At 37.9% G+C, this 20,890-nt stretch overlaps 1 protein-coding gene across 1 annotated transcript; it reads left to right on the top strand.

The window, feature by feature from the left end:
• The first annotated feature begins 13,865 nt into the window (after nt 1-13,865).
• Nucleotides 13,866-17,181, top strand: LOC113071103 (gastrula zinc finger protein XlCGF8.2DB-like). The gene is made up of 2 exons (XM_026244470.1): nt 13,866-13,983; nt 15,977-17,181. Exons 1-2 carry the CDS (start codon nt 13,926-13,928, stop codon nt 16,978-16,980), a joined length of 1,062 nt encoding a protein of 353 aa, XP_026100255.1. The 5' UTR covers nt 13,866-13,925; the 3' UTR covers nt 16,981-17,181.
• Nucleotides 17,182-20,890: the final 3,709 nt, after the last annotated feature.

Here is a 20,890-nt window from a genome sequence, read left to right as displayed (position 1 = left end):
CTTGGGACCTGCCCACGGTGCTGAGAGCCCTGAAAGGGGCCCCCTTTGAACCGCTACAGTCCATAGGCCTTAAAGCCCTGTCGCTAAAGACCGCTCTGCTGTTGGCACTAGCGTCTGTTAAGCGTGTGGGTGATTTGCGAGCACTTTCGATAAGCCCTAATTGCCTAGAATTCGGGCCTAACGACTCGAGGGTCATCCTGAAACCGAGGCATGGCTATGTGCCAAAGGTGCTCTCCACACCCTTTAGAGCACAAGTGGTCACCCTCTCTGCGTTACAAAACACAGAGGAGGATCCAAGGCTGAATCTACTTTGCCCAGTGAGGGCTCTAAAAGTCTACATGGAGCGTTCTGCGCCAATAAGACGATCAGAACAGCTCTTCATATGCTTTGGAAACCGCACCAGAGGGTTACCGGTCTCTAAGCAAAGACTTTCAAGGTGGATTGTTGATGCAATCCAGCTAGCCTACTCTTCTCTGGGCCTGCAAAGCCCAATTGGAGTAAGAGCCCATTCGACGAGAGCAGTGTCTTCTTCTTGGGCATGATCTAGTGGTGTTACTATCGCAGAAATTTGTGAGGCGGCTGGCTGGAGCTCGCCGTCCACATTTGTTAGATTTTACAATCTAGACGTCCCGGCGCTTCATGCTAGGGTACTTTCTGTGTGAAGGTCACCTTCTTGTTCCTCATTTGCATGCTCTTGGCCATTCTTGCCCAAGGCTCAAACTCTACTCGTATGCACTCGGTCCCTTGGGTACTGAGGCGATACGAACACGGGATGATCAGGCTAGGCCAGACGTAACCTCATTGAGCTTATTCTGCCCCTAGTTGCTATTGTCATATCTTGGTTTAACAAATCAAGTGTGATTGCGTTGGTCGTCCTCCCTTCTTAGCATGGCGTGATTGAACTGGGTTCCCATATGCGTCTTCGACGCAGTACGAGTGAAGTATTGAAAGGGAACATACTCGGTTACTAACGTAACCTCGGTTCCCCGAAATACGGGAACGAGTACTGCGTTCCTTGCCATGCTAAATAAGGGCTGCACAACTCAGTCGTCGCTTCAGTCGAATTAACCTGAATTCCTGTGGCGAAGCGGGCAATATATAGCCAGATTCCCCGCCCATTTCGGCGGGCTTTGGCGGGCTTCGCTGCCATAGGTTCGTGCAGCACCGCTGCCAAGCCATTGGTTTGTTTTAATAGCACTGCACGATCCAATGGCTGTGCAGTTTTCACTGCGTGATTGAATAAGGCTTCAGTTCAGGAGAAAAAAGGTACTCAGTACTCATTCCCATATTTCAGGGAACCGAGGTTACGTTAGTAACCGAGTACGTTTTGGAATATACTCACTGTCCACTTTAATAGGAACTCCTGTACACCATGTCCTTCATAGAATCATACAAGCAGCCAATCATATGGCAACTGCACCCTGCATAAAATCATACAGATACAGGTCAAAAGCACATCAATCATCAGAATGGGGAAAGATCTGTAATCTTTGACAGTTTCTGTGCCTCGGATTAGGCATTTGCACCCCCATAATTATTGCTTACTTAATATTTTTTGTAACATTCTGTGCAAACTCAGAGACTTTTGTGTGAGAAACATCCCAGTATATCAGCAGGATCTGAAATATGGCACCAACAACCATGCCACGGTTATTGTGTTGTTGATTCTGATAGTTGATGTGAACATCATTAACCAGAGCTCTTGGAATGTATCTGCATGTTGTTGTTATGTTTACATTATGCTGCTGCCGTGATTGGCTAATTAGATAACTGCATGAATATACAGGTAGTCTTAATAAGGTGGACGATGAGTGTATCCACATACTTCATCTTTTGTTATTTTTTTTGTACTGCTTATACAGTATTGTTCAAAATAATAGCAGTACAATGTGACTAACCAGAATAATCAAGGTTTTTCGTATATTTTTTTATTGCTACGTGGCAAACAAGTTACCAGTAGGTTCAGTAGATTCTAAGAAAACAAATGAGACCCAGCATTCATGATATGCACGCTCTTAAGGCTGTGCAATTGGGCAATTAGTTGAATTAGTTGAAAGGGGTATGTTCAAAAAAATAGCAGTGTGGCATTCAATCACTGAGGTCATCAATTTTGTGAAGAAACAGGTGTGAATCAGGTGGCCCCTATTTAAGGATGAAGCCAACACTTGTTGAACATGCATTTGAAAGCTGAGGAAAATGGGTCGTTCAAGACATTGTTCAGAAGAACAGCGTACTTTGATTAAAAAGTTGATTAGAGAGGGGAAACCCTATAAAGAGGTGCAAAAAATGATAGGCTGTTCAGCTAAAATGATCTCCAATGCCTTAAAATGGAGAGCAAAACCAGAGAGACGTGGAAGAAAACGGAAGACAACCATCAAAATGGATAGAAGAATAACCAGAATGGCAAAGGCTCAGCCAATGATCACCTCCAGGATGATCAAAGACAGTCTGGAGTTACCTGTAAGTACTGTGACAGTTAGAAGACGTCTGTGTGAAGCTAATCTATTTTCAAGAATCCCCCGCAAAGTCCCTCTGTTAAAAAAAAGGCATGTGCAGAAGAGGTTACAATTTGCCAAAGAACACATCAACTGGCCTAAAGAGAAATGGAGGAACATTTTGTGGACTGATGAGAGTAAAATTGTTCTTTTTGGGTCCAAGGGCCACAGGCAGTTTGTGAGACGACCCCCAAACTCTGAATTCAAGCCACAGTACACAGTGAAGACAGTGAAGCATGGAGGTGCAAGCATCATGATATGGGCATGTTTCTCCTACTATGGTGTTGGGCCTATTTATCGCTGTTACGAATAGATTCGCATGTTGCCAGGGTAATCCGCAGTGTGTGTGTAGGTTATCTTCCTGTCTGTGTCTCCCTGTCTCTCTCTCTCTCTCCCGCTGTCTCTTTAATTGATTGTAGGTGTCGCTGATTGGGACTGAACTGGTTGGTGACTGGAGGGATCGCGGCAGTATTTAAGCCACCCGGCGGAAGGAAACGTTGGCTCCCCGCTCTCCTGGCGTTTTTATAGTTGATCTTGCGGTGTGATCCGTGTTAGCGATAGATCACTGTTGTAGACATTTGTTGTCAACCATTCACTCAAATAGTGGCTTGATTGTTATATTGCTTTATGTCCGGTGTTTCGCTCCCCATCCATGTTTAAGTGGCGCTTGGTAGGGAGGTGGCTGCCTGTTTATGTTCGTTTTCTCCTGTTTATGTTGGCAGGGTGGTAAGCATTTGTGTTTTATTTGTTATTTGATTTTCAGGTTAGTTTGAATATAAAATTAGTTTTGTTTATTGTAATTTACTTTGGCATATTGCCCCTCCCGAAGTTATGATGTTTCTTTTGTTTATTTAATTGAATAAATTTATTATCTACTCTTTAATTCCTGTGTGGTGGTTGAGATTAACGGGGATGAGAGCGGGGACCCCAGGGATCTTTCCTAGAGGGATCCCTGTTAATTGTTACGGGTTACTTTTATCAGGTCTTTGAGTAGACCTTTTAGTTAGTCATTCGTAACAATCGCATACCAGGGATCATGGATCAGTTTGCATATGTTAAAATACTTGAAGAGGTCATGTTGCCCTATGCTGAAGAGGACATGCCCTTGAAATGGTTGTTTCAACAAGACAATGACCCAAAACACACTAGTAAACGGGCAAAGTCTTGGTTCCAAACCAACAAAATTAATGTTATGGAGTGGCCAGCCCAATCTCCAGACCTTAATCCAATTGAGAACTTGTGGGGTGATATCAAAAATGCTGTTTCTGAAGCAAAACCAAGAAATGTGAATGAATTGTGGAATGTTGTTAAAGAATCATGGAGTGGAATAACAGCTGAGAGGTGCCACAAGTTGGTTGACTCCATGCCACACAGATGTCAAGCAGTTTTAAAAAACTGTGGTCATACAACTAAATATTAGTTTAGTGATTCACAGGATTGCTAAATCCCAGAAAAAAAAAATGTTTGTACAAAATAGTTTTGAGTTTGTACAGTCAAAGGTAGACACTGCTATTTTTTTGAACACACCCCTTTCAACTAATTGCCCAATTGCACAGCCTTAAGAGCGTGCATATCATGAATGCTGGGTCTTGTTTGTTTTCTGACAATCTACTGAACCTACTGGTAACTTGTTTGCCACGTAGCAATAAAAAATATACTAAAAACCTTGATTATTCTGGTTAGTCACATTGTACTGCTATTATTTTGAACAATACTGTAAGTTGGACATTATTACAAATAATTTTGCTGTTGTATTTATTTGTATTTTAGATGAATGCAAGGATCTGGCTGGGGACATAATGTTCCTTGCCGCAAAATTCATCCCCCAGAAAAGGGTGGGTGAAGCCTTGCTTAAAGAAGGGAATGTCCATGCAACTATGGTCAAAACCGAAGACCGCAGGTAATTTAATAACAATTTACCACTACACTTGATGTTAAAGGGATAGTTCACCAAAAAATAAAAATTCTGTAATTAATTACTCAGCCTCATGTCGTTCCAAACCTGTAAGATGTTCGTTCATCCTCAGAACACAAATTATTTGAAACAAAAGATTTGTAAAGATTTGAAGCTTCATGAAACTGTGTTTTGAAATCACCATCACTGGATATTGATTAATAAAGTCATTATTTTGTCATTTTTGGCACACAAAAAGTATTTTTGTTCACTTCATAAGATTAAGGTTGAACCACCGTAGTCACAAGACCTGTTCTATAAATGTCTTTAGTAACTTTCTGGGCATCTGAAAGTGTTAATTGTCTTGCTGGCAATGGAGGCCTCACTGAGCCATTGGATTTGATCAAAAATATCTTAATTTGTGTTCTGAAGATGAATGAAGATCTTATGGGTGTAGAACGACATGAGGGCGAGTAATAAATGTCGATTTGTTTTTATTTTATTTTTTTGGGTGAACTAACCCTTTAACTTAATGATTCAATGATCAGTTGAACTGGAAAAATAAATAGATTTTTGTATTTTTTATTGCAGGAAGACTTTGAAAGATTTAAAGGCTGCTCTAGAGAACAATTGGGACACATTTGACCTGGCAACACATGGTCTTGGTCCTGCCATAATAAATGGCACTTTTTTGTTGATAGATGCGTGTCTTAAGGAAAAGATGAGAGCACTGAAAAAAAAAAGACTCCACAGATGAGGAAGGTTCCCCCACTTTTGTTTACTTGTATTGTTTCAAACTCTTGTTTCTCGATGTTCAGCTGTACAAAAAAAATTAACAAAACATTACAAAGAATTTTTTTTTTTTTTATCTTAATTACTTACAATTCATATTTGTTCCTTCAATTTGTTCTTATACAAAGTATCTGTACAACACTCATTGAAAAATGACAGTAGCAGCAAGAGGAAAAAACAAACAAACAAAAAAACATTCTGGGTAGGCAAAGCAAATAGTGATTGTTTCATCAATGAAACATTTCTTATCTCTACAAGATCAAACACGTTTTTTCTTCTTTTTGACCATGTAGGTTACAGTGACTACATCTTTTGCTTTTTTGATCCTTTTACGATAACTATGAAGTGCAGTCACTTTTCTTTTTCTTGACAGTTTACTAAACTGTGAAAAAACTAACTTGTGTGCTCTTTCAACTAACCTGTACACTTCATTACCCTCACACAATTTTTCTGATTTGCTCAACTCATGGAGATCTGTAAGCATGGCTTGCAGTGTAACTTGTTTTCTCTCACTGGACCTAAAGCAGTGTGAATCATCAGGTATGTTCTCAGGTGATGTTGGGTACAGAATGTTGCGAACCAATATACATACACATACCTCTCCATGGCTATTTGCAATGCATGTGCAAAATTTGGTCCCTTTACAACTCACAGTTTCTACACTGCCATCAGAGTGGTAGACAGTAAGGTTTACATCGACCCTGAGGTAGGATTCACTGTCAACAATTTTTTTTGCTACTTCTGCCCTAAGATCTTGAATTATAAGTCCTTGTTTCTCTGCAATGTTCTGTGAAAAAATTAAGTGTTTACACACACATCCACATTGGAATCTTTTGCAATCACATTTGTGTATGACCAAGTCCACACTGTGACATTGTGTGCTTGTGTCGGGTGGAACCAAACACACTCCATTTTTTATCTCCACTTTTGCACCCAGGCCTTTTGCAATCATAGAATGGGCGGCATCAGTGGTCTCTTCAGTGTTTGCTCCTTTGATTCGTCCAGTTTCTGTGAGGTCATCCAGGTAACTGAGCAATGAAATAAAAGAACAAGTTAGGAAATGGTAAACTATTGTAAAAATGAAATGACTGAAAAAAGCCAATACCCTTAAAAATTTGAATAGATTTTATAGGCTATAAAATAATTAAGGAAAAAAGGAAGCTGGGAGCTGACAGACCTTTTCACTGAATGATTTGTGCTAAGGAAAAGATCATGTCATAGACAACAGCTTCCTGTATCCAAACAAGCTGATAATGGCTACAGGTAATGGCCAGAGATAATCTCTATGCAATATTATCACATGATTCTGTATGTCACATGATTTCTGTAATTGGCAATTACAATTTAGCACCAAAATAAAAGTAATACATTGAACTATATATACAGCTAAATATATTTACCTGTAATATTTTTGGACATCACCACACAGTAAGCGAAGAAGCTGATAAATCCTGCTATTCATTCTTCCCTTAAGGAACTGGTATTGTAAGAAAAAGTCTGTGTACAAAAGTTAAGAAACTTAAAATATCCTTAATCAGTCCCTCCAGAAAAACGCGATTATGCGATCGCGTGATTTAATGCATAATCAGCCAAGGGCCGCATATTTATGCGGAGGTCACATTTTTTTAAATACGCCGCACTTTCACCGCATAAAATCCAGATTTCAGGAAGCAAAATATGCAGAGGTCGCATGATTTCATAATCATAATAATTTTTGTTGCAAAAAAGTCACATATTAGTCAGAAAGTTGAAAAATGTTGCGTTTACTTCACACAAGTAAATCACCATTATTTCCCAATGGGAATGTTATGAAGTGACGTAATTGCGCGACGTGAACATCATCTGTGAAGCCCGCGGTGAAACCAGGGTGAAGGACGCAAATCATTCTCATCTGCCAACAAAAATAAGCGCTAAAGACCGCGCAAAGCAGTTACCCGGTGTGTTACATGACAGTGGGGGCAAATTATTTTGAGAGATGGATGAGGATGGCGAATGATAGGCCAGTGTTAGAGGCTACGCAGTTAGCTTTCATTTTCACAGTGGACTGTTGTAGTTTCATTCAGAAGTTGATGCACCTCTACAGTTGTAAGATTGTACTTTTTTGTTACAGAATAGTACCAAAACCTTACAGTTGTAAGTATATTAGTAGTATGTAAAATAATTTACGTTGCAATAAGAGATTGCACTTTGCAATTCCTGTAAAACAGCATTTGTGTATTTTTGTGTATTTTATTTGTATTCATTTTTACAGAAGTACTTTTTCGCATTTTTTAAGAAAACCTGCCGCATAATAAAGGATTTTTGCACGCAACAATCACAAAAAAAATCCGCGTTTTTCTGGAGGGACTGCTTAATGAATATTTGTCCTGGATATCATGTTATTTAAAGGTGCTCTAAGTGATCTCACGTGTTTTTAGGCCAAAAACATTTTTTGTCACATACAGCAAACATCTCCTCACTATCCGCTAGCTGTCCCCTGAACACACTGTTAAAAAAGCGTGGTCTCTGTAGTCGCCAAAAGCTCCAAAAACGGACACAAAAACAAACTGATGCAGCCTGGACCACGAAACAATAAACAGTGCCTCAGGCAATAACCGACAAGCAGCGTCAATACGCAAGCTACTTATATTTTAAATGCGCGTTCATGACTGTTTCAGGAAGCACAGAGGGGAGGGGTAGGAGGAGGAGGAGGGAGGGTCTAGCTAGCCTCTGTTTTGTTTGACAACACTTCGAACGTCAACAGGAAGTTACTCCGCTCAGGATCGCTTAGAGCACCTTTAAAATGTGATTTTAGGGCATGATGTTATAATTTTAGTAGCTGACCTCTCTGCCTTTTTGTTGGTTTCGCTGTTATGGTGATAAAATGACCTGCCAAAATTGGACCATAAATCACCAAAACAAATCCACTGATTCTTGAGGTAGGTTGATACATGAGAACTACCAAGACATGTATCGAGCTCTTCACACTTTCTGGATGACATGCTGTTGAACACTTCTTCCTGTAAAGAAAAAGACACAACATTGTAAAGTTATGCCACCTTAAGTTTACACACATTTAAAGGGGTAGTTCTCCCAAAATTGTCATTTTGTGTCACTCCAAACCTTTTTGACTATTTCCTCAGTAGAACACAATATTTAGTTTTTTTTCATGCAATGAAACTTAATGGGATACAAAACATTTCTATATTCTATGGCGGAAAAAAAAAATCTTTTGAATTTGGATTTACATGAGGGTTAGTAAAGAAGGATTTGAATTTTTTTTGTGGGAACATTTTTAAAAGACAATTCATTAAAAAATAATACACAAACTTAACTAATCCCATTGAAATCTATAGTAAACAACTCAAGATTTATTTCCATGTACTGAAATGATTTCTAAAGAATGAAGTGATTTATGATATAAAAATATTACCGTTAAACAGGATTTCATTCCAACCATTGCTTGAATCACAAGATTCCGCTGATTCACTGGCAAGTTTCCTCCATCTCTTTTAACCATCCACCTATGTACAGCCTACAAAAACATTCAAAAGCTATAGTCATATAATGGCATTTGAATTATAATTGTATTTTTAAAATGAATAGGTCTGTAAAATGAATAGGTCTTTTTCCAGTACAAAAGATTTAATAAACCTATCTGGAGTACATGAAACCAGCAAAGAAGAACCTTGGCTGTTGGAAAAACTCTTCTTATGGCATTGAGTTCCTTGAGGTCACGGTCAATCATTATCGACCTATATGATAAGGAATTGAGAATTAATGAATATACGTCAACATCTTTAGAGTTTGTAAAAATGGACAGCTTTTGTAAAAAGGTAGTTTACAATGTGCGGTATTTAAGCAAGTGTTCCATCCCATAGTAATGTTTGTACATAGAAATACCTCAATACATCAGCACACTTTGCTGCCAAACTACTACTGACTCTACTATTTTTTTAACTTCTTACCTGGGAAGAAATCCAGGGTTGTGATTTGCAAGCTTTTCCAAGCAGAGAGCAAGAATGTCCGCTGATTCCTCACTAATAATAAAGTAAGCAAATGGGACTGCTCTTCCAATATTGTTGGTCAAAAGAAGAGCAAAAAATGCATAACCATATGATGTCATGGCTTTGTAAGTAGCGTCCATGAATACCATGGTATGGGGATGTTCTCTAAGTATATCCTTTTGCCAGGGTGTCTGCACTACAATTATAAGTGGTTGATTTTCACTCAAAGGCTGGTAGTAACAAATGTGTTCCTGCAGCTCCGATGTGATCAGCTTGTCCACACTAATGCAGTCTTTCACATCAGGAAAATAAGAGCATTATTGGTCTTCTTGATCAATCGTATATCTTCAGGTGTAACGTAATATTGCCGATTATATTTGTCCATATGTCCATGACGTTCTGCCCAGTCCACGCATTTTAAAAGTGTTTCTGAAATTGACAGTCCTTGATCAAGCCACATTTCAATGAAGGTCAATTACTCTTGGTCAATGAGATTTTTTATGCCCTCTTCTTTCATGCACACATCATGTCCGTTGTGTTGAAGCATTTTGTTGACCACAGCACCTGTAAAACTACCATCTTTGATTATTTTAAATGACACATAAGCTTTGCAGGAATTAGATCTTGTCTTTGTAGGTTCTCCTTTGCTTTTCCCACTTGCTTTGGTCGATCTTTCACATGAAAAGTAAAAGTAGTCTTTATGAGTAGACACAGGGGACTTGAAGGTGCTTTTGGTTTCCTCCTCCAGTTTCTTAATGTAACCCTGCATGAAATCAGTCTCCTCCCCAGAAAAAGGTATGACCTCTGAATGAATCTGGCATCCCTTACTTTCTTTAACTTTCGCCTTATCCCCTCAAGCCAAATATTCTCCATTTGTCTAGAAAAAAAAACAAATAAAATGGTTATAAAAGCACTAGCACTACTCAGTACTACATTTGCAGAGAGCAGCATGTAATACACTAAAATAACACAGTAATGTGAATCTATTGAGTACTGCAGCCCTGAGAGCAGCACATAATACACTAAAAAATAACAGTAATATGAATATTGATTACTCCTTCCCTGAGAGCAGCGCATAGTTGAGTAAAATAACAGTAATATGAATATTGAGTACTGCCCTGAGAGCAGTGCATAGTTTAGTAAAATTACAGTAATATGAATATTGAGTACTTCTGCCCTGAGAGCAGCGCATAGTTTAATAAATAACAGTAATATGAATGAGTACTCCTGCCCTGAGAGCAGCACATAATACACTAAAAAATAACAGTAATATGAATATTGAGTAATATTGAGCATAGACTAAAAATAACAGCGATATGAAACCACTGAATATTAGAAATAACAGCGATATGAATCTATTGAATACTCCTGCTCCGAGAGCAGCATAGACTAAAAATAACAGCGATATGAAACCACTGAATATTAAAAATAACATCGATATGAATCTATTGAATACGTCTGCCCCGAGAGCAGCATAGACTAAAAATAACAGCGATATGAAACCACTGAATATTAAAAATAACATCGATATGAATCTATTGAATACGTCTGCCCCGAGAGCAGCATAGACTAAAAATAACAGCGATATGAAACCACTGAATATTAAAAATAACATCGATATGAATCTATTGAATATGTCTGCCCCGAGAGCAGCATAGACTAAAAAGAACAGAAATATAAAACAACTGAATATTAAAAATAACATCGATATGAATCTATTGAATACTTCTGCCCCGAGAGCATAGACTAAAAATAACAGAAATATAAACCAACTGAATATTAAAAATAACAGCGATATGAATCTATTGAATACTTCTGCCCCGAGAGCAGCAAAGACTAAAAAGAAAAGCGATAAGATAACCACTGAATATTAAAAATAACATCGATATGAATCTTTTGAATACTTCTGCCCAAGAGCAGCAAAGACTAAAAATATCAGAAATATGATACAACTGAAAATTCTAAATAACATCGATATGAATCTATTGAATACTTCTGCCCCGAGAGCAGCAAAGACTAAAAATAACAGAAATATGAAACAACTGAATATTAAAAATAACAGCGATATGAAACCACTGAATATTAGAAATAACATCGATATGAATCTATTGAATACTTCTGCCCCGAGAGCAGCGTAGACTAAAAATAACAGAAATATGAAACAACTGAATATTAAAAATAACAGCGATATGAAACCACTGAATATTAGAAATAACATCGATATGAATCTATTGAATACTTCTGCCCCGAGAGCAGCGTAGACTAAAAATAACAGAAATATGAAACAACTGAATATTAAAAATAACATCGATATGAATCTATTGAATACTTCTGCCCCGAGAGCAGCATAGACTAAAAATAACAGCGATATGAAGTACGTTGGTCCCACTTGCAACGCTAGGGCGGGGGATGTATAAATTTGAAGGTGGCTTGAACTAATTATGTGATCGCATATATTGGCTTCACAGACAGCGGGTTAAGTTAGCACTGGAAAACCATGTTTTACCATAGTTATCCAATTAAGTTAACAGCTTTGGCGCGGTGGACTGAGAAAATACGATCGGATGTTTAGACGAGGATTATAATTTTTGTGCACTTTCAATGTTCCCCTAATTATCTTAGTACACTTAGAGGCTGTTCATGTTTTTTTTTTTGTTTTTTTTTATAATATATGGTAAATTTACTTACCTTACAATATATGTGATCTCCCACGGCAACGAAAAGTCGATTACAACGGATCTTCCCTCCAAAATTTCCAAACGTCTAGACCCCGCCTCTGATTTTATTTCATTGGTTAAATCTTTCAACCAATCATTTTCTTTTCTGCCCTTAGAACAACTTTGAGTAAGTAAAACTCCCATGAGCTGTGTGTGTGAGAGAGAGAGAGAGTAAAGTTTTCAGAAAGTAAGCATGTATAAACTCAGGGATCTCTCAGTCTGTCTGTCGGATGTTCTCTCATTTCACTGAGGAGGTGACACACTGCACTCTCAGTTCAGCTGAAACTATCAACCTGCATTGTGTAAGACGTAATATCCATACCATTACACCATACATCTGGTGATATTCAGGGAGAGAGTGAACAACTGTCACAATCAGAAAGGTGTTACATGCAAAGAATCCTTAGTAAGATAAACATATTCAGGATCCAGCTGTAACTAGTCAGTGGAAATATAAATGCAATCATTTTACTTCTGTCTTTTCTAATACTGACTCTTCATTTAGTTCAGGAAGAACCAGCACACACACACACACACACACATCACACTGTGAACGTCTGACTGGACACAAGTCTTCAGTGAGGAGAGGATCTTCAGAATTGATCTGAAATTTTAATAAATGCAGGGATACTCTGTTAATTTAAGTCTCTACTGCAATCTGGAAAGATGCATTTACACTAGTTAAAATATCTTTGTGTTCAGGTGTTAAATGTGAATGTTATTCAACAGAAAAAATGGCCTTCAATAGTTCTTGGAGGAACATATTTGTCACAGTTAAGGTACAGTTGGGCTTGTCTCTGGGGTGCTGCCTTAAAGGACAAGATGTGTATCTTTGATGAAAGTACAATATTGTACCAACACGTTTTGAAAAAGAAAAGGTACATTTTGGTTCCCCGTGATACAAATCAAGTCCTTTAAGGTGCATATTGGAATGGTACAGTTCTGTACCCTTGAAAGGTACTGCCCCAGTGACAAGGGTTTGTACCTTCTTTGGTACAGAATTGTACCTTTTTTCTGAGAGTGTAGCCTAGTTATTTACCTGTAGTGGTTGATGAAGATGAGTGCCATTTGTGTTTGTTTTTGTAATATCTATGCACTATTGTGAGAAATAACCACATTGTCTTTCAACAGAGAATGTTTTATAGGCTTTTATCATACATCCTGACTCACATAATGTGTTTGTAACAACACACTCAGAATAAAGTGATGATCTGCTGATGATCTGAATGTCTTGTTGATCTGAGGCTCATCAATATGACCAGAGCTGCTGAAAAGACTCTTTATTTCATGTCAATAGCTCCCGTTCTCACCTCGTTAATTATGCTGATGTCTCCAGATCTCTTGTAAATTGCTACTCAAAGCTCATTTCATTGTTTTCAACAGACTGAGACTGTTTGGTTACAGCTCTGTAGATTTATTTCGGAGTTTATGCCTTCAACTGTTTTCCTAGTGATGGTGAAATGAAGCTTTACGAAGCACGAGGCTTTCCTCTCAACTGTATCTTTTCAGCACGTTGCACACTAATGATATCTTGTGGTCAAAGGTGGGAAAAGGTGTCTTCGCGTCCCAGACGTTTTTGAACCGTTTCATCTAACAACCCTAGTGAAGAGTTTTGTGAGGTTTGAAGTTTCCCCATTCAAAGAGATAGGAGCTGCACTTGGATGCCCGAGAGCATTTCAAAGATGGCCGCAGAGTGACATGACTTGTCTTAAAGAGACTTTGGATGTTTCCACTGTGAGTTTTTCCCACCATTATTTATATTTTGGAAGAATTTCATTACAATATTTATATTCTGTTATCAGTTGGCATAACAACAAACTCAGTAACTGTTATATATTTGATTTTGGTAGATCGGTTCCTCCCACTGCAATTACATCATCAGTGAAGCTCCTCCCACACCGTTCACATCCTCAGGGAAGCTCCGCCCCCAGGAGTTCCCTAATAAATGCTGGAATATTCCCATCAGTTTACAACAGCATCAGATCATCAGGAAGAGCTGAAATCTGCAAGCACTGAGTTTCTTAAAGAGGACAGAGAGAAGATGAGAGATCCAGAACCCTGCAGAATCAAACTCACTGAAGACACTGAAGAACTAACAGGTCAGGTTTATTCTTCAAGCACTTCTTCAGATTCAGATCTTCTGTGAAATGGGTTAAAAAATGGCTTTCATCAAGTGGTCAGTAAAGGGAGGTTTAAGAAATGTTCATATTGATTGCCAACATCAGGTCAACTATTATTTTATTTTTATTTTACATTTATTTATATCTGGTTTACTATTATTTTGCAACAATGTTACCAAAATGTTGAACATTTGGTAAACACCAGAATGTATCAAGTAATGCCTATCTAGTCTATAGATAAAGATATATTTCTCCTGAATTAAAGCTGTTTTTCATAGTTATAGAGATGATTCTTCTTACAGTAACTTTGATGAATGAGATCAACACTGTACAGTTTGTGTAAACCGAGAGATCCATTTTTTCTAAGGAGGAAAATCATGTAATGAGTAACAGTGTAAGGCTGAAATAACCACAGATACTTTGATGTCCTGAGATAGAGACAATACAAACACACACAGACATCTGTTTTCACAGCCCACAGAGTCAAGATTGCTGTCCTTCCATCACATCTCTCTCTTCTCCCCCACTTCAGCCTCTTCACCCATCATTCCCTCCATTCACTTCACTCAGAAAGATCAGATGAAATATAATCTTCTGTCAATGCAGGTCAATTCAGTCAGGTTTGGTATCATTAGAAAAGTGTGACTTGTGTCCAAAGAAACAGACCAGGAATCTAATAGAAGTGAGAGAGTTTAGAGATGCTTTGTCTGCTGCAGATGGTGTGTTTTTCCCACGGTCTCCATCTAAATGACCTCCTGTTCCTCAAAGAAGTGTGAAATCCCAGTCAATGCAAACTCCAGATGTTCTGTCATGACTCCTTCTGGAGAATGATTATCCTGCTCACAATATGACTATAAAGCATTAGAAAGGTCTGAAGATTCAAAATATTATTTTATGATAAAAATCTGTGACAGTAATTGCTTATTTTTGTCAGGAGGTCTGCAAAATATAAAACAGAGTTCATGCTTTTAATATGAAATATTGGCCTTTAATGCATTCACTTAAAAAAAAAACACAAAAAAAACATGGCTGTGACAATATTTACCGTGTCTGTCTTCAAGCCACCTCTGGTGTTTTCATAATAATAAAGTAAATGTATAATGCAGTGCTTATCGATATAGCCTTTATTACAGTAGACTGTAGTTTTCAACCTCACTCTGCAGTAAGAAACCACATCAGATCACAAAAGAGAGTTATTTAAAATTACAAAAATAATAGCAAGCATGAGGTGGCATACTTCATAGTAATAGTCAAAAGCTATAACTGAGTTATGTAGGTTTCTGAAGGAGAGTGAGTGGAGCTACTGTTTAAATCATAGCAAGCACGAGCAGCCTATTAAATAACATTAGCCATAACCTCTGACTAATAATCAGACTGACGGGTGAGATCCACCTAAAATATAAAGAATTAATAGAACTGTCTAATTAAATTATGATATAAATGAACAATAATCAATTGCCATTAAACTTGAACTAACACACAGCAAAACATGTGTTTCTGGTGTCCCACGTTCACATGCGTATGAATGAGTCACTGGAAGGAAAAGTCTAGTGTGACCAGCCCATAATAATTAAAACAGTTTTTAGTCAAATCCATTAAATATCAATCTAAAAGTTGCCATCAACATTATGGCACTATTGTTTATGGTTAATGTTAATATTACATTAGATAATTTTTGTTATTGATCAAATATATTTAGTAGTTCTCACTACAGAAACATAGGATTTGTGCGTATATAATGCTTTAAAAATAATTATTTAAAGATTAGTGTAACTCATTTATGGAAAGTTTCAGGGATGTAAAATTCATTTATAAAAAAGCATCAAAATGGCTGTAATATTTTATAACAGGTATCTACTTTAGGCTATTTCATCAGAGCTCACTTCTATGTCCTTTTACTTTATGTTACTATTTTTGAATTATTTACTGAATATTTACTGAAAATTAATGTAAAACATTTTTTTCATTTCAGATCTGATGGAAGAAAGCGAGGAGAGTGAAGAACTGAGTGAAGCAGAGGAGAAACATCACGAGAACCCTGGAGAAAAACCCTTGAGTTGCTCAAAGACTAAAAAGACATTTTTAAAGAAAAGAAGAGTCAAGAAATCTTTGACCTGCTCTCAGTGTGGAAAGAGTTTCACAACCAAACAACATCTTGATGTTCACATGAGGATCCACACTGGAGAGAAGCCGTTCACATGTGATCTGTGCGGGACAAGCTTCACAGATACAGGGAGACTCAAGAGACACATGAGAGTTCACACTGGAGAGAAGCCGTTCACGTGTGATCTGTGCGAGAAGAGCTTCACACAGAGAGCACATCTTAAGGGACACATGAGGATCCACACGGGAGAAAGACTGTATGCATGTGATCAGTGTGGAAAGACTTTCACACAATCACCACACCTTAAAGAACATATGAAAATCCACACCGGAGAGAAACCATACATGTGTGATCAGTGTGAAAAGAGATTTACATACAAACATGAACTTACTATTCACACGAGGATCCACACCGGAGAGAAGCCGTATGCTTGTGATGAGTGCGGCAAAAGATTTGTTTCTGGATCACACCTGAAGAATCACCTGACAGTTCATACGAAGGAGAAGCCACATTCATGTTCTGATTGTGGAAAGAGTTTTTCACTTCTGCAAAGTTTAAAAGGACATCAGAAAATACATACCGGTGAAAAATCTTACATGTGCTTTGAGTGTAAGAAGACTTTTATTTCAGCAAACTGTTTAAAACTGCACCAGAGGATTCACACTGGAGAGAAACCTTACAAGTGTTCACACTGTGACAAGAGATTCAGTCAGTCAGCAAGTCTGAGAAAACACGAGACGATCCACAGCAGAGAGAAACCACACACATGTGATCAGTGCGGGAAGAGTTTTGCTTTTAAAAATCACCTGAAGATACACAAGAAGATCCATGCAGCGGAGAAACCAGATCAGCACAGTCTGAGATCACTGTAACAGAAATGAGTCGAACCAGACAAATTAAAGAGTCTATCAAAGCGGTGTTTGTAACACGAGCCGAATTCCTCAGGAAGTCATAAAACACTCTGTGCCACCAGTCCCAAGGAAGATAACCAACCAACCAACTTGTTCACACAACAGCTTTCAACATTAACACCACTAGAACAATTATTGACTATTTTAATTCGCAGAAGAGATTGTCAAATTTGTTGTTCGTAATTGAAATGCAACGCTGGACATCACATGGAAACCCATGAGTTACACACTTCCATTGACTTCCCCCCACCCAGCAGAACCAGACTGAAATTCCTAAGGGGGAAGGGCTTTAAACCTCTTCACAGAACATCCCTATGTTAGAGAATGACAAAGAAACTGTCTTTTGCACATATATATGGACCAAAATGAACTCCAAAATGACTTCTAAATGAATATCATTCCATCGCTTAACTCCATATTCATTTATATGTAACCCACACATTTGACTATCATGTATAATCACTTATTGTGTATGTCTTTTGATAACTATAGGATACATAGTCATGTCTAGTATTGATCTAATTGAATCTGCTTGCTTGATATTGTCCTGACAATCATTTATTTTTTTCAAATATATCATAACCTGGTAATAGGAATCATGTTCAAAATTAGACCCTGCAAGGCAGGAAAATTCGGACCACATGCTTGGTAAGATAAACATATGATTTATGATACGAGCCAAGACAATATCTGATTGGTCAAGACAACATTTGAGGTGTGGCCAACAGGCCAGTTTAAATACTTAGGACACCATAAAATCTTTGCTTTTAGTCTCTAGCTATGCTGCTGCTATTAGTCATGCTGTTTGTCATCACTATTCTTTGAGCGCGGTTGCAGCGTGCTTCGGCCTGCACGCCTGCTGCTACTTAGCCACAATGAGAAGGAACACCACCTCGTCTCGTCAAACTTTATTTCTTTTCTTTTCCGTTTGAGAGTTTCGTGTTCTGAGTTAAGTTTTGTAATGTCGAGTCTCCGACGCCTGACCTCCGGTGCCCGTTCAACTCCAACCAGCGCACACGACTCTGCACCTTCAGCCTACGCCCAACAACCACGGGCTTCCCAAGACGTCACTTCAGCCACTACTGAACTTCCAGCCAATCAGCGACACCCGGATACCCCTTTCAACGGGGCTCCCCTTCATAGGAAACCAAGGAACTGTATCCTCAGACATTTGTGCTGGTGTATCTAATATAATTTTAACCCCATTGAGAAACTCAATTTGAGCGTTAATTAAGTGATTGATGGTTGTTCATGTCTATGCAATTTAACGTATTGCTGTAAACTTATGTGTTATATTAGTTTATATGTCTTAGATTTATCTAATAAAGCCTTATTCATATTGAAAAGAGAAGTATCTGGTGTTTTGTGCTCACAAGTTAATGTCTTAAACTGCCGATCTTGTTAATGTGCTAATTGATAGTGTTTCACTATAGTTTGGATATTAATATCCAGCGCAGATTTGATGTTAAACGGCTTGTTCAGTGAATCGCAGGGCGTCTCAGTGATCAGCCGTGAAACAGTGATTCTGTTCAAATTCCCTTTAAATTATTAAACGATTCCCTTTGAGCTAAATTGACCTGTTTCCGTTACATCACGTTAAGCTGAAAAACAGATTCTCTTCTGTGTATTTTAGGATATTTTCACACCCAACACGAATGTTCGGCACAAAATTCTGTCACATTTACACAGGTGAGTAAAAAAATGATCCATGGAGAAACGTTGGGGTTTTCATCACTTTTCATTTCACATTTGTCTGTCATTTGAAATCTCACTTGATTTAATGTTTCTTTCAGACCTGATGACATGAACAAGAAAGATAAAAGAAACAGGATCAAAAAAGTCTGTCACTTTCCCTCAGTGTAAAAAAAGATTGAGATGTAAATGAAGGCTGAAGATTCACATGAGAGTTCACACTGGGAAGAAGCGGCTCAGGCTTTCATCTGAAATCACATCTGAACTCTCATCTGAAGAAAGACCATTAAACTCTGATCACCTGGTGAGTCACACAAAGGAGAAGATTCATTCTTAATATTACAGCAGAAAAGATACGGCGGTATGTGTTTAAGTGCAGGAAGTCTTTTATCAACAATGATGAACTGAAAGAGCACCAAAAATACCACACTGGAAAAAAACTTTTTAAGGAGATCTGAAGAAGAGATCATGACACGTTTAAGAGAAACATGAATCGTATATTATTTAACTCATTCTTTACTGTTTTTCTTTCAAAGATCTAGTTTCTCTTTCACTTCTACTCTTCCATGCAAACACAAGATATATTTTCATGTAGCTCTGAAACTGGACACGTCTTCTTGTAAGACCCCAGATGATCTCCCCATGAAACCAAACCTCAGGAGCTCTCACAAAATAGATGCCATGCAACAAAATAATAAACTTTCTGTTCTGATGTTTGATGAGACTGATGTTACCTTTACTTTATGAGCAGGACAGACCAAACTGAAGTGCCTGGATGAATGGAGCAGCAGGCACTTCATCGTGATCTTTTGATTTCTGTCTATTACTGATTTAGTGAGTTGTATGAGAAAGTAAATTACACTTTTGATCAAAAGCAAGCAGTAGGCAGCAGATTTAAGGGTATTAGTTAACCTACATCCTCTGAATAAAGACAGACTGTCGAGTTTGTGATCGTGAGATCTGTGCTGGCCACGCGAGACTCAAATGCGGCATCGGGTCTGTTATGTCCTATTAGTTTCCCTCCATCTCTCTCTTCCTCTCTCTCTTTCTCTGGTTTCCTCTCATTTTCTTAGGCTCAACTCCTCTGGACTGCTATTGGTTCAAGAGGCTGTCAGTCATCATTAACCTGAATGACGTCATCGCGTCTCTTGCTCTTGTTTTTAGTTAATCTGCCCTTTTGTGCTTTGTGAGATCCATCCTTATTATAGTTTATATTATCATCTCATTTATTCTTCTGATAATTTTCTTTTATGGTTTATTATGGTTTGCTGATGATAATCTTCGCTTTGCCCCGGGAGCTTTGGGAAATGTAGAATATCATTTGACATACACGCTCCAATAACTAGTGACTTTTGTTGTATTAGATACATCAGTTTAGAAGTGAGCACTTTTTTGTATCTTTTGTTAGGTTAAGTTCAGTATAGGTAAGTTAAGGTGTATACACGCCGAAGATTTGCTTTCATTGTTTGTCTATTCTTTAGTTAGGTTAGAGATCGAAACTGAGTTAGGTTGGTTTTGTTCTTCTCTTTTCTTTAGCGCCACTTGTGTCCCTTTTCTCCTGTGGGCTTGTTTATTAATTTAATTTTTTGTTTCATACTGTATGTGATTTTCCCTTTTATTATTATTGACATTAATAAAGTTATTTCACACTCTCCTTAACGTCTGTAAATAAGTCACTTTCTTTTGTCAGACCTGGACTGGTATTTTGTCTTTTGTCACCCGCATGACTGCAAAACTCATTACAATCTTAATGTTACAACTTTCAACCTAGAATTATGAAGTCTAACAATAGTGAAGGTATTACATTTAATGGGGGCTCGTCCGGGATCAGCTCCAAATAGTTTTATAATTGTGATGGTTTTGTGTGTATGTTGGTGTATCACGACGACGTCCTAATGCAGAATCGTATAGTAGCACTCATCTGCTGGTTGTGTATTGTGGTAATGTTTAACTGGCAGAATTTAATTACTAGTCCATCGTTAGAGCAGATTCATTTGTGTAGGAAGCAGGATTTGTTTTTGACAGAGGTGGAAAGTAACAAATTACATTTTCTCGCGTTACTGTAATAGAGTAGCTATTTTGTGTACTTCTTTTTAAAGTATTTAAAAAATCTGTAATGTTACTTTTACTTAAGTATATTTTGTGTGAAGTATTGTAATTTGCTACATTTTAAAATACA

The sequence above is a fragment of the Carassius auratus genome, unplaced genomic scaffold, assembly GCF_003368295.1.
Source record: "Carassius auratus strain Wakin unplaced genomic scaffold, ASM336829v1 scaf_tig00005954, whole genome shotgun sequence".
NCBI lineage: Eukaryota > Metazoa > Chordata > Actinopteri > Cypriniformes > Cyprinidae > Carassius > Carassius auratus.
The sequence above is the reverse complement of the archived record's forward strand: the minus strand, read 5'-3'. Positions and strand labels throughout refer to the sequence as shown.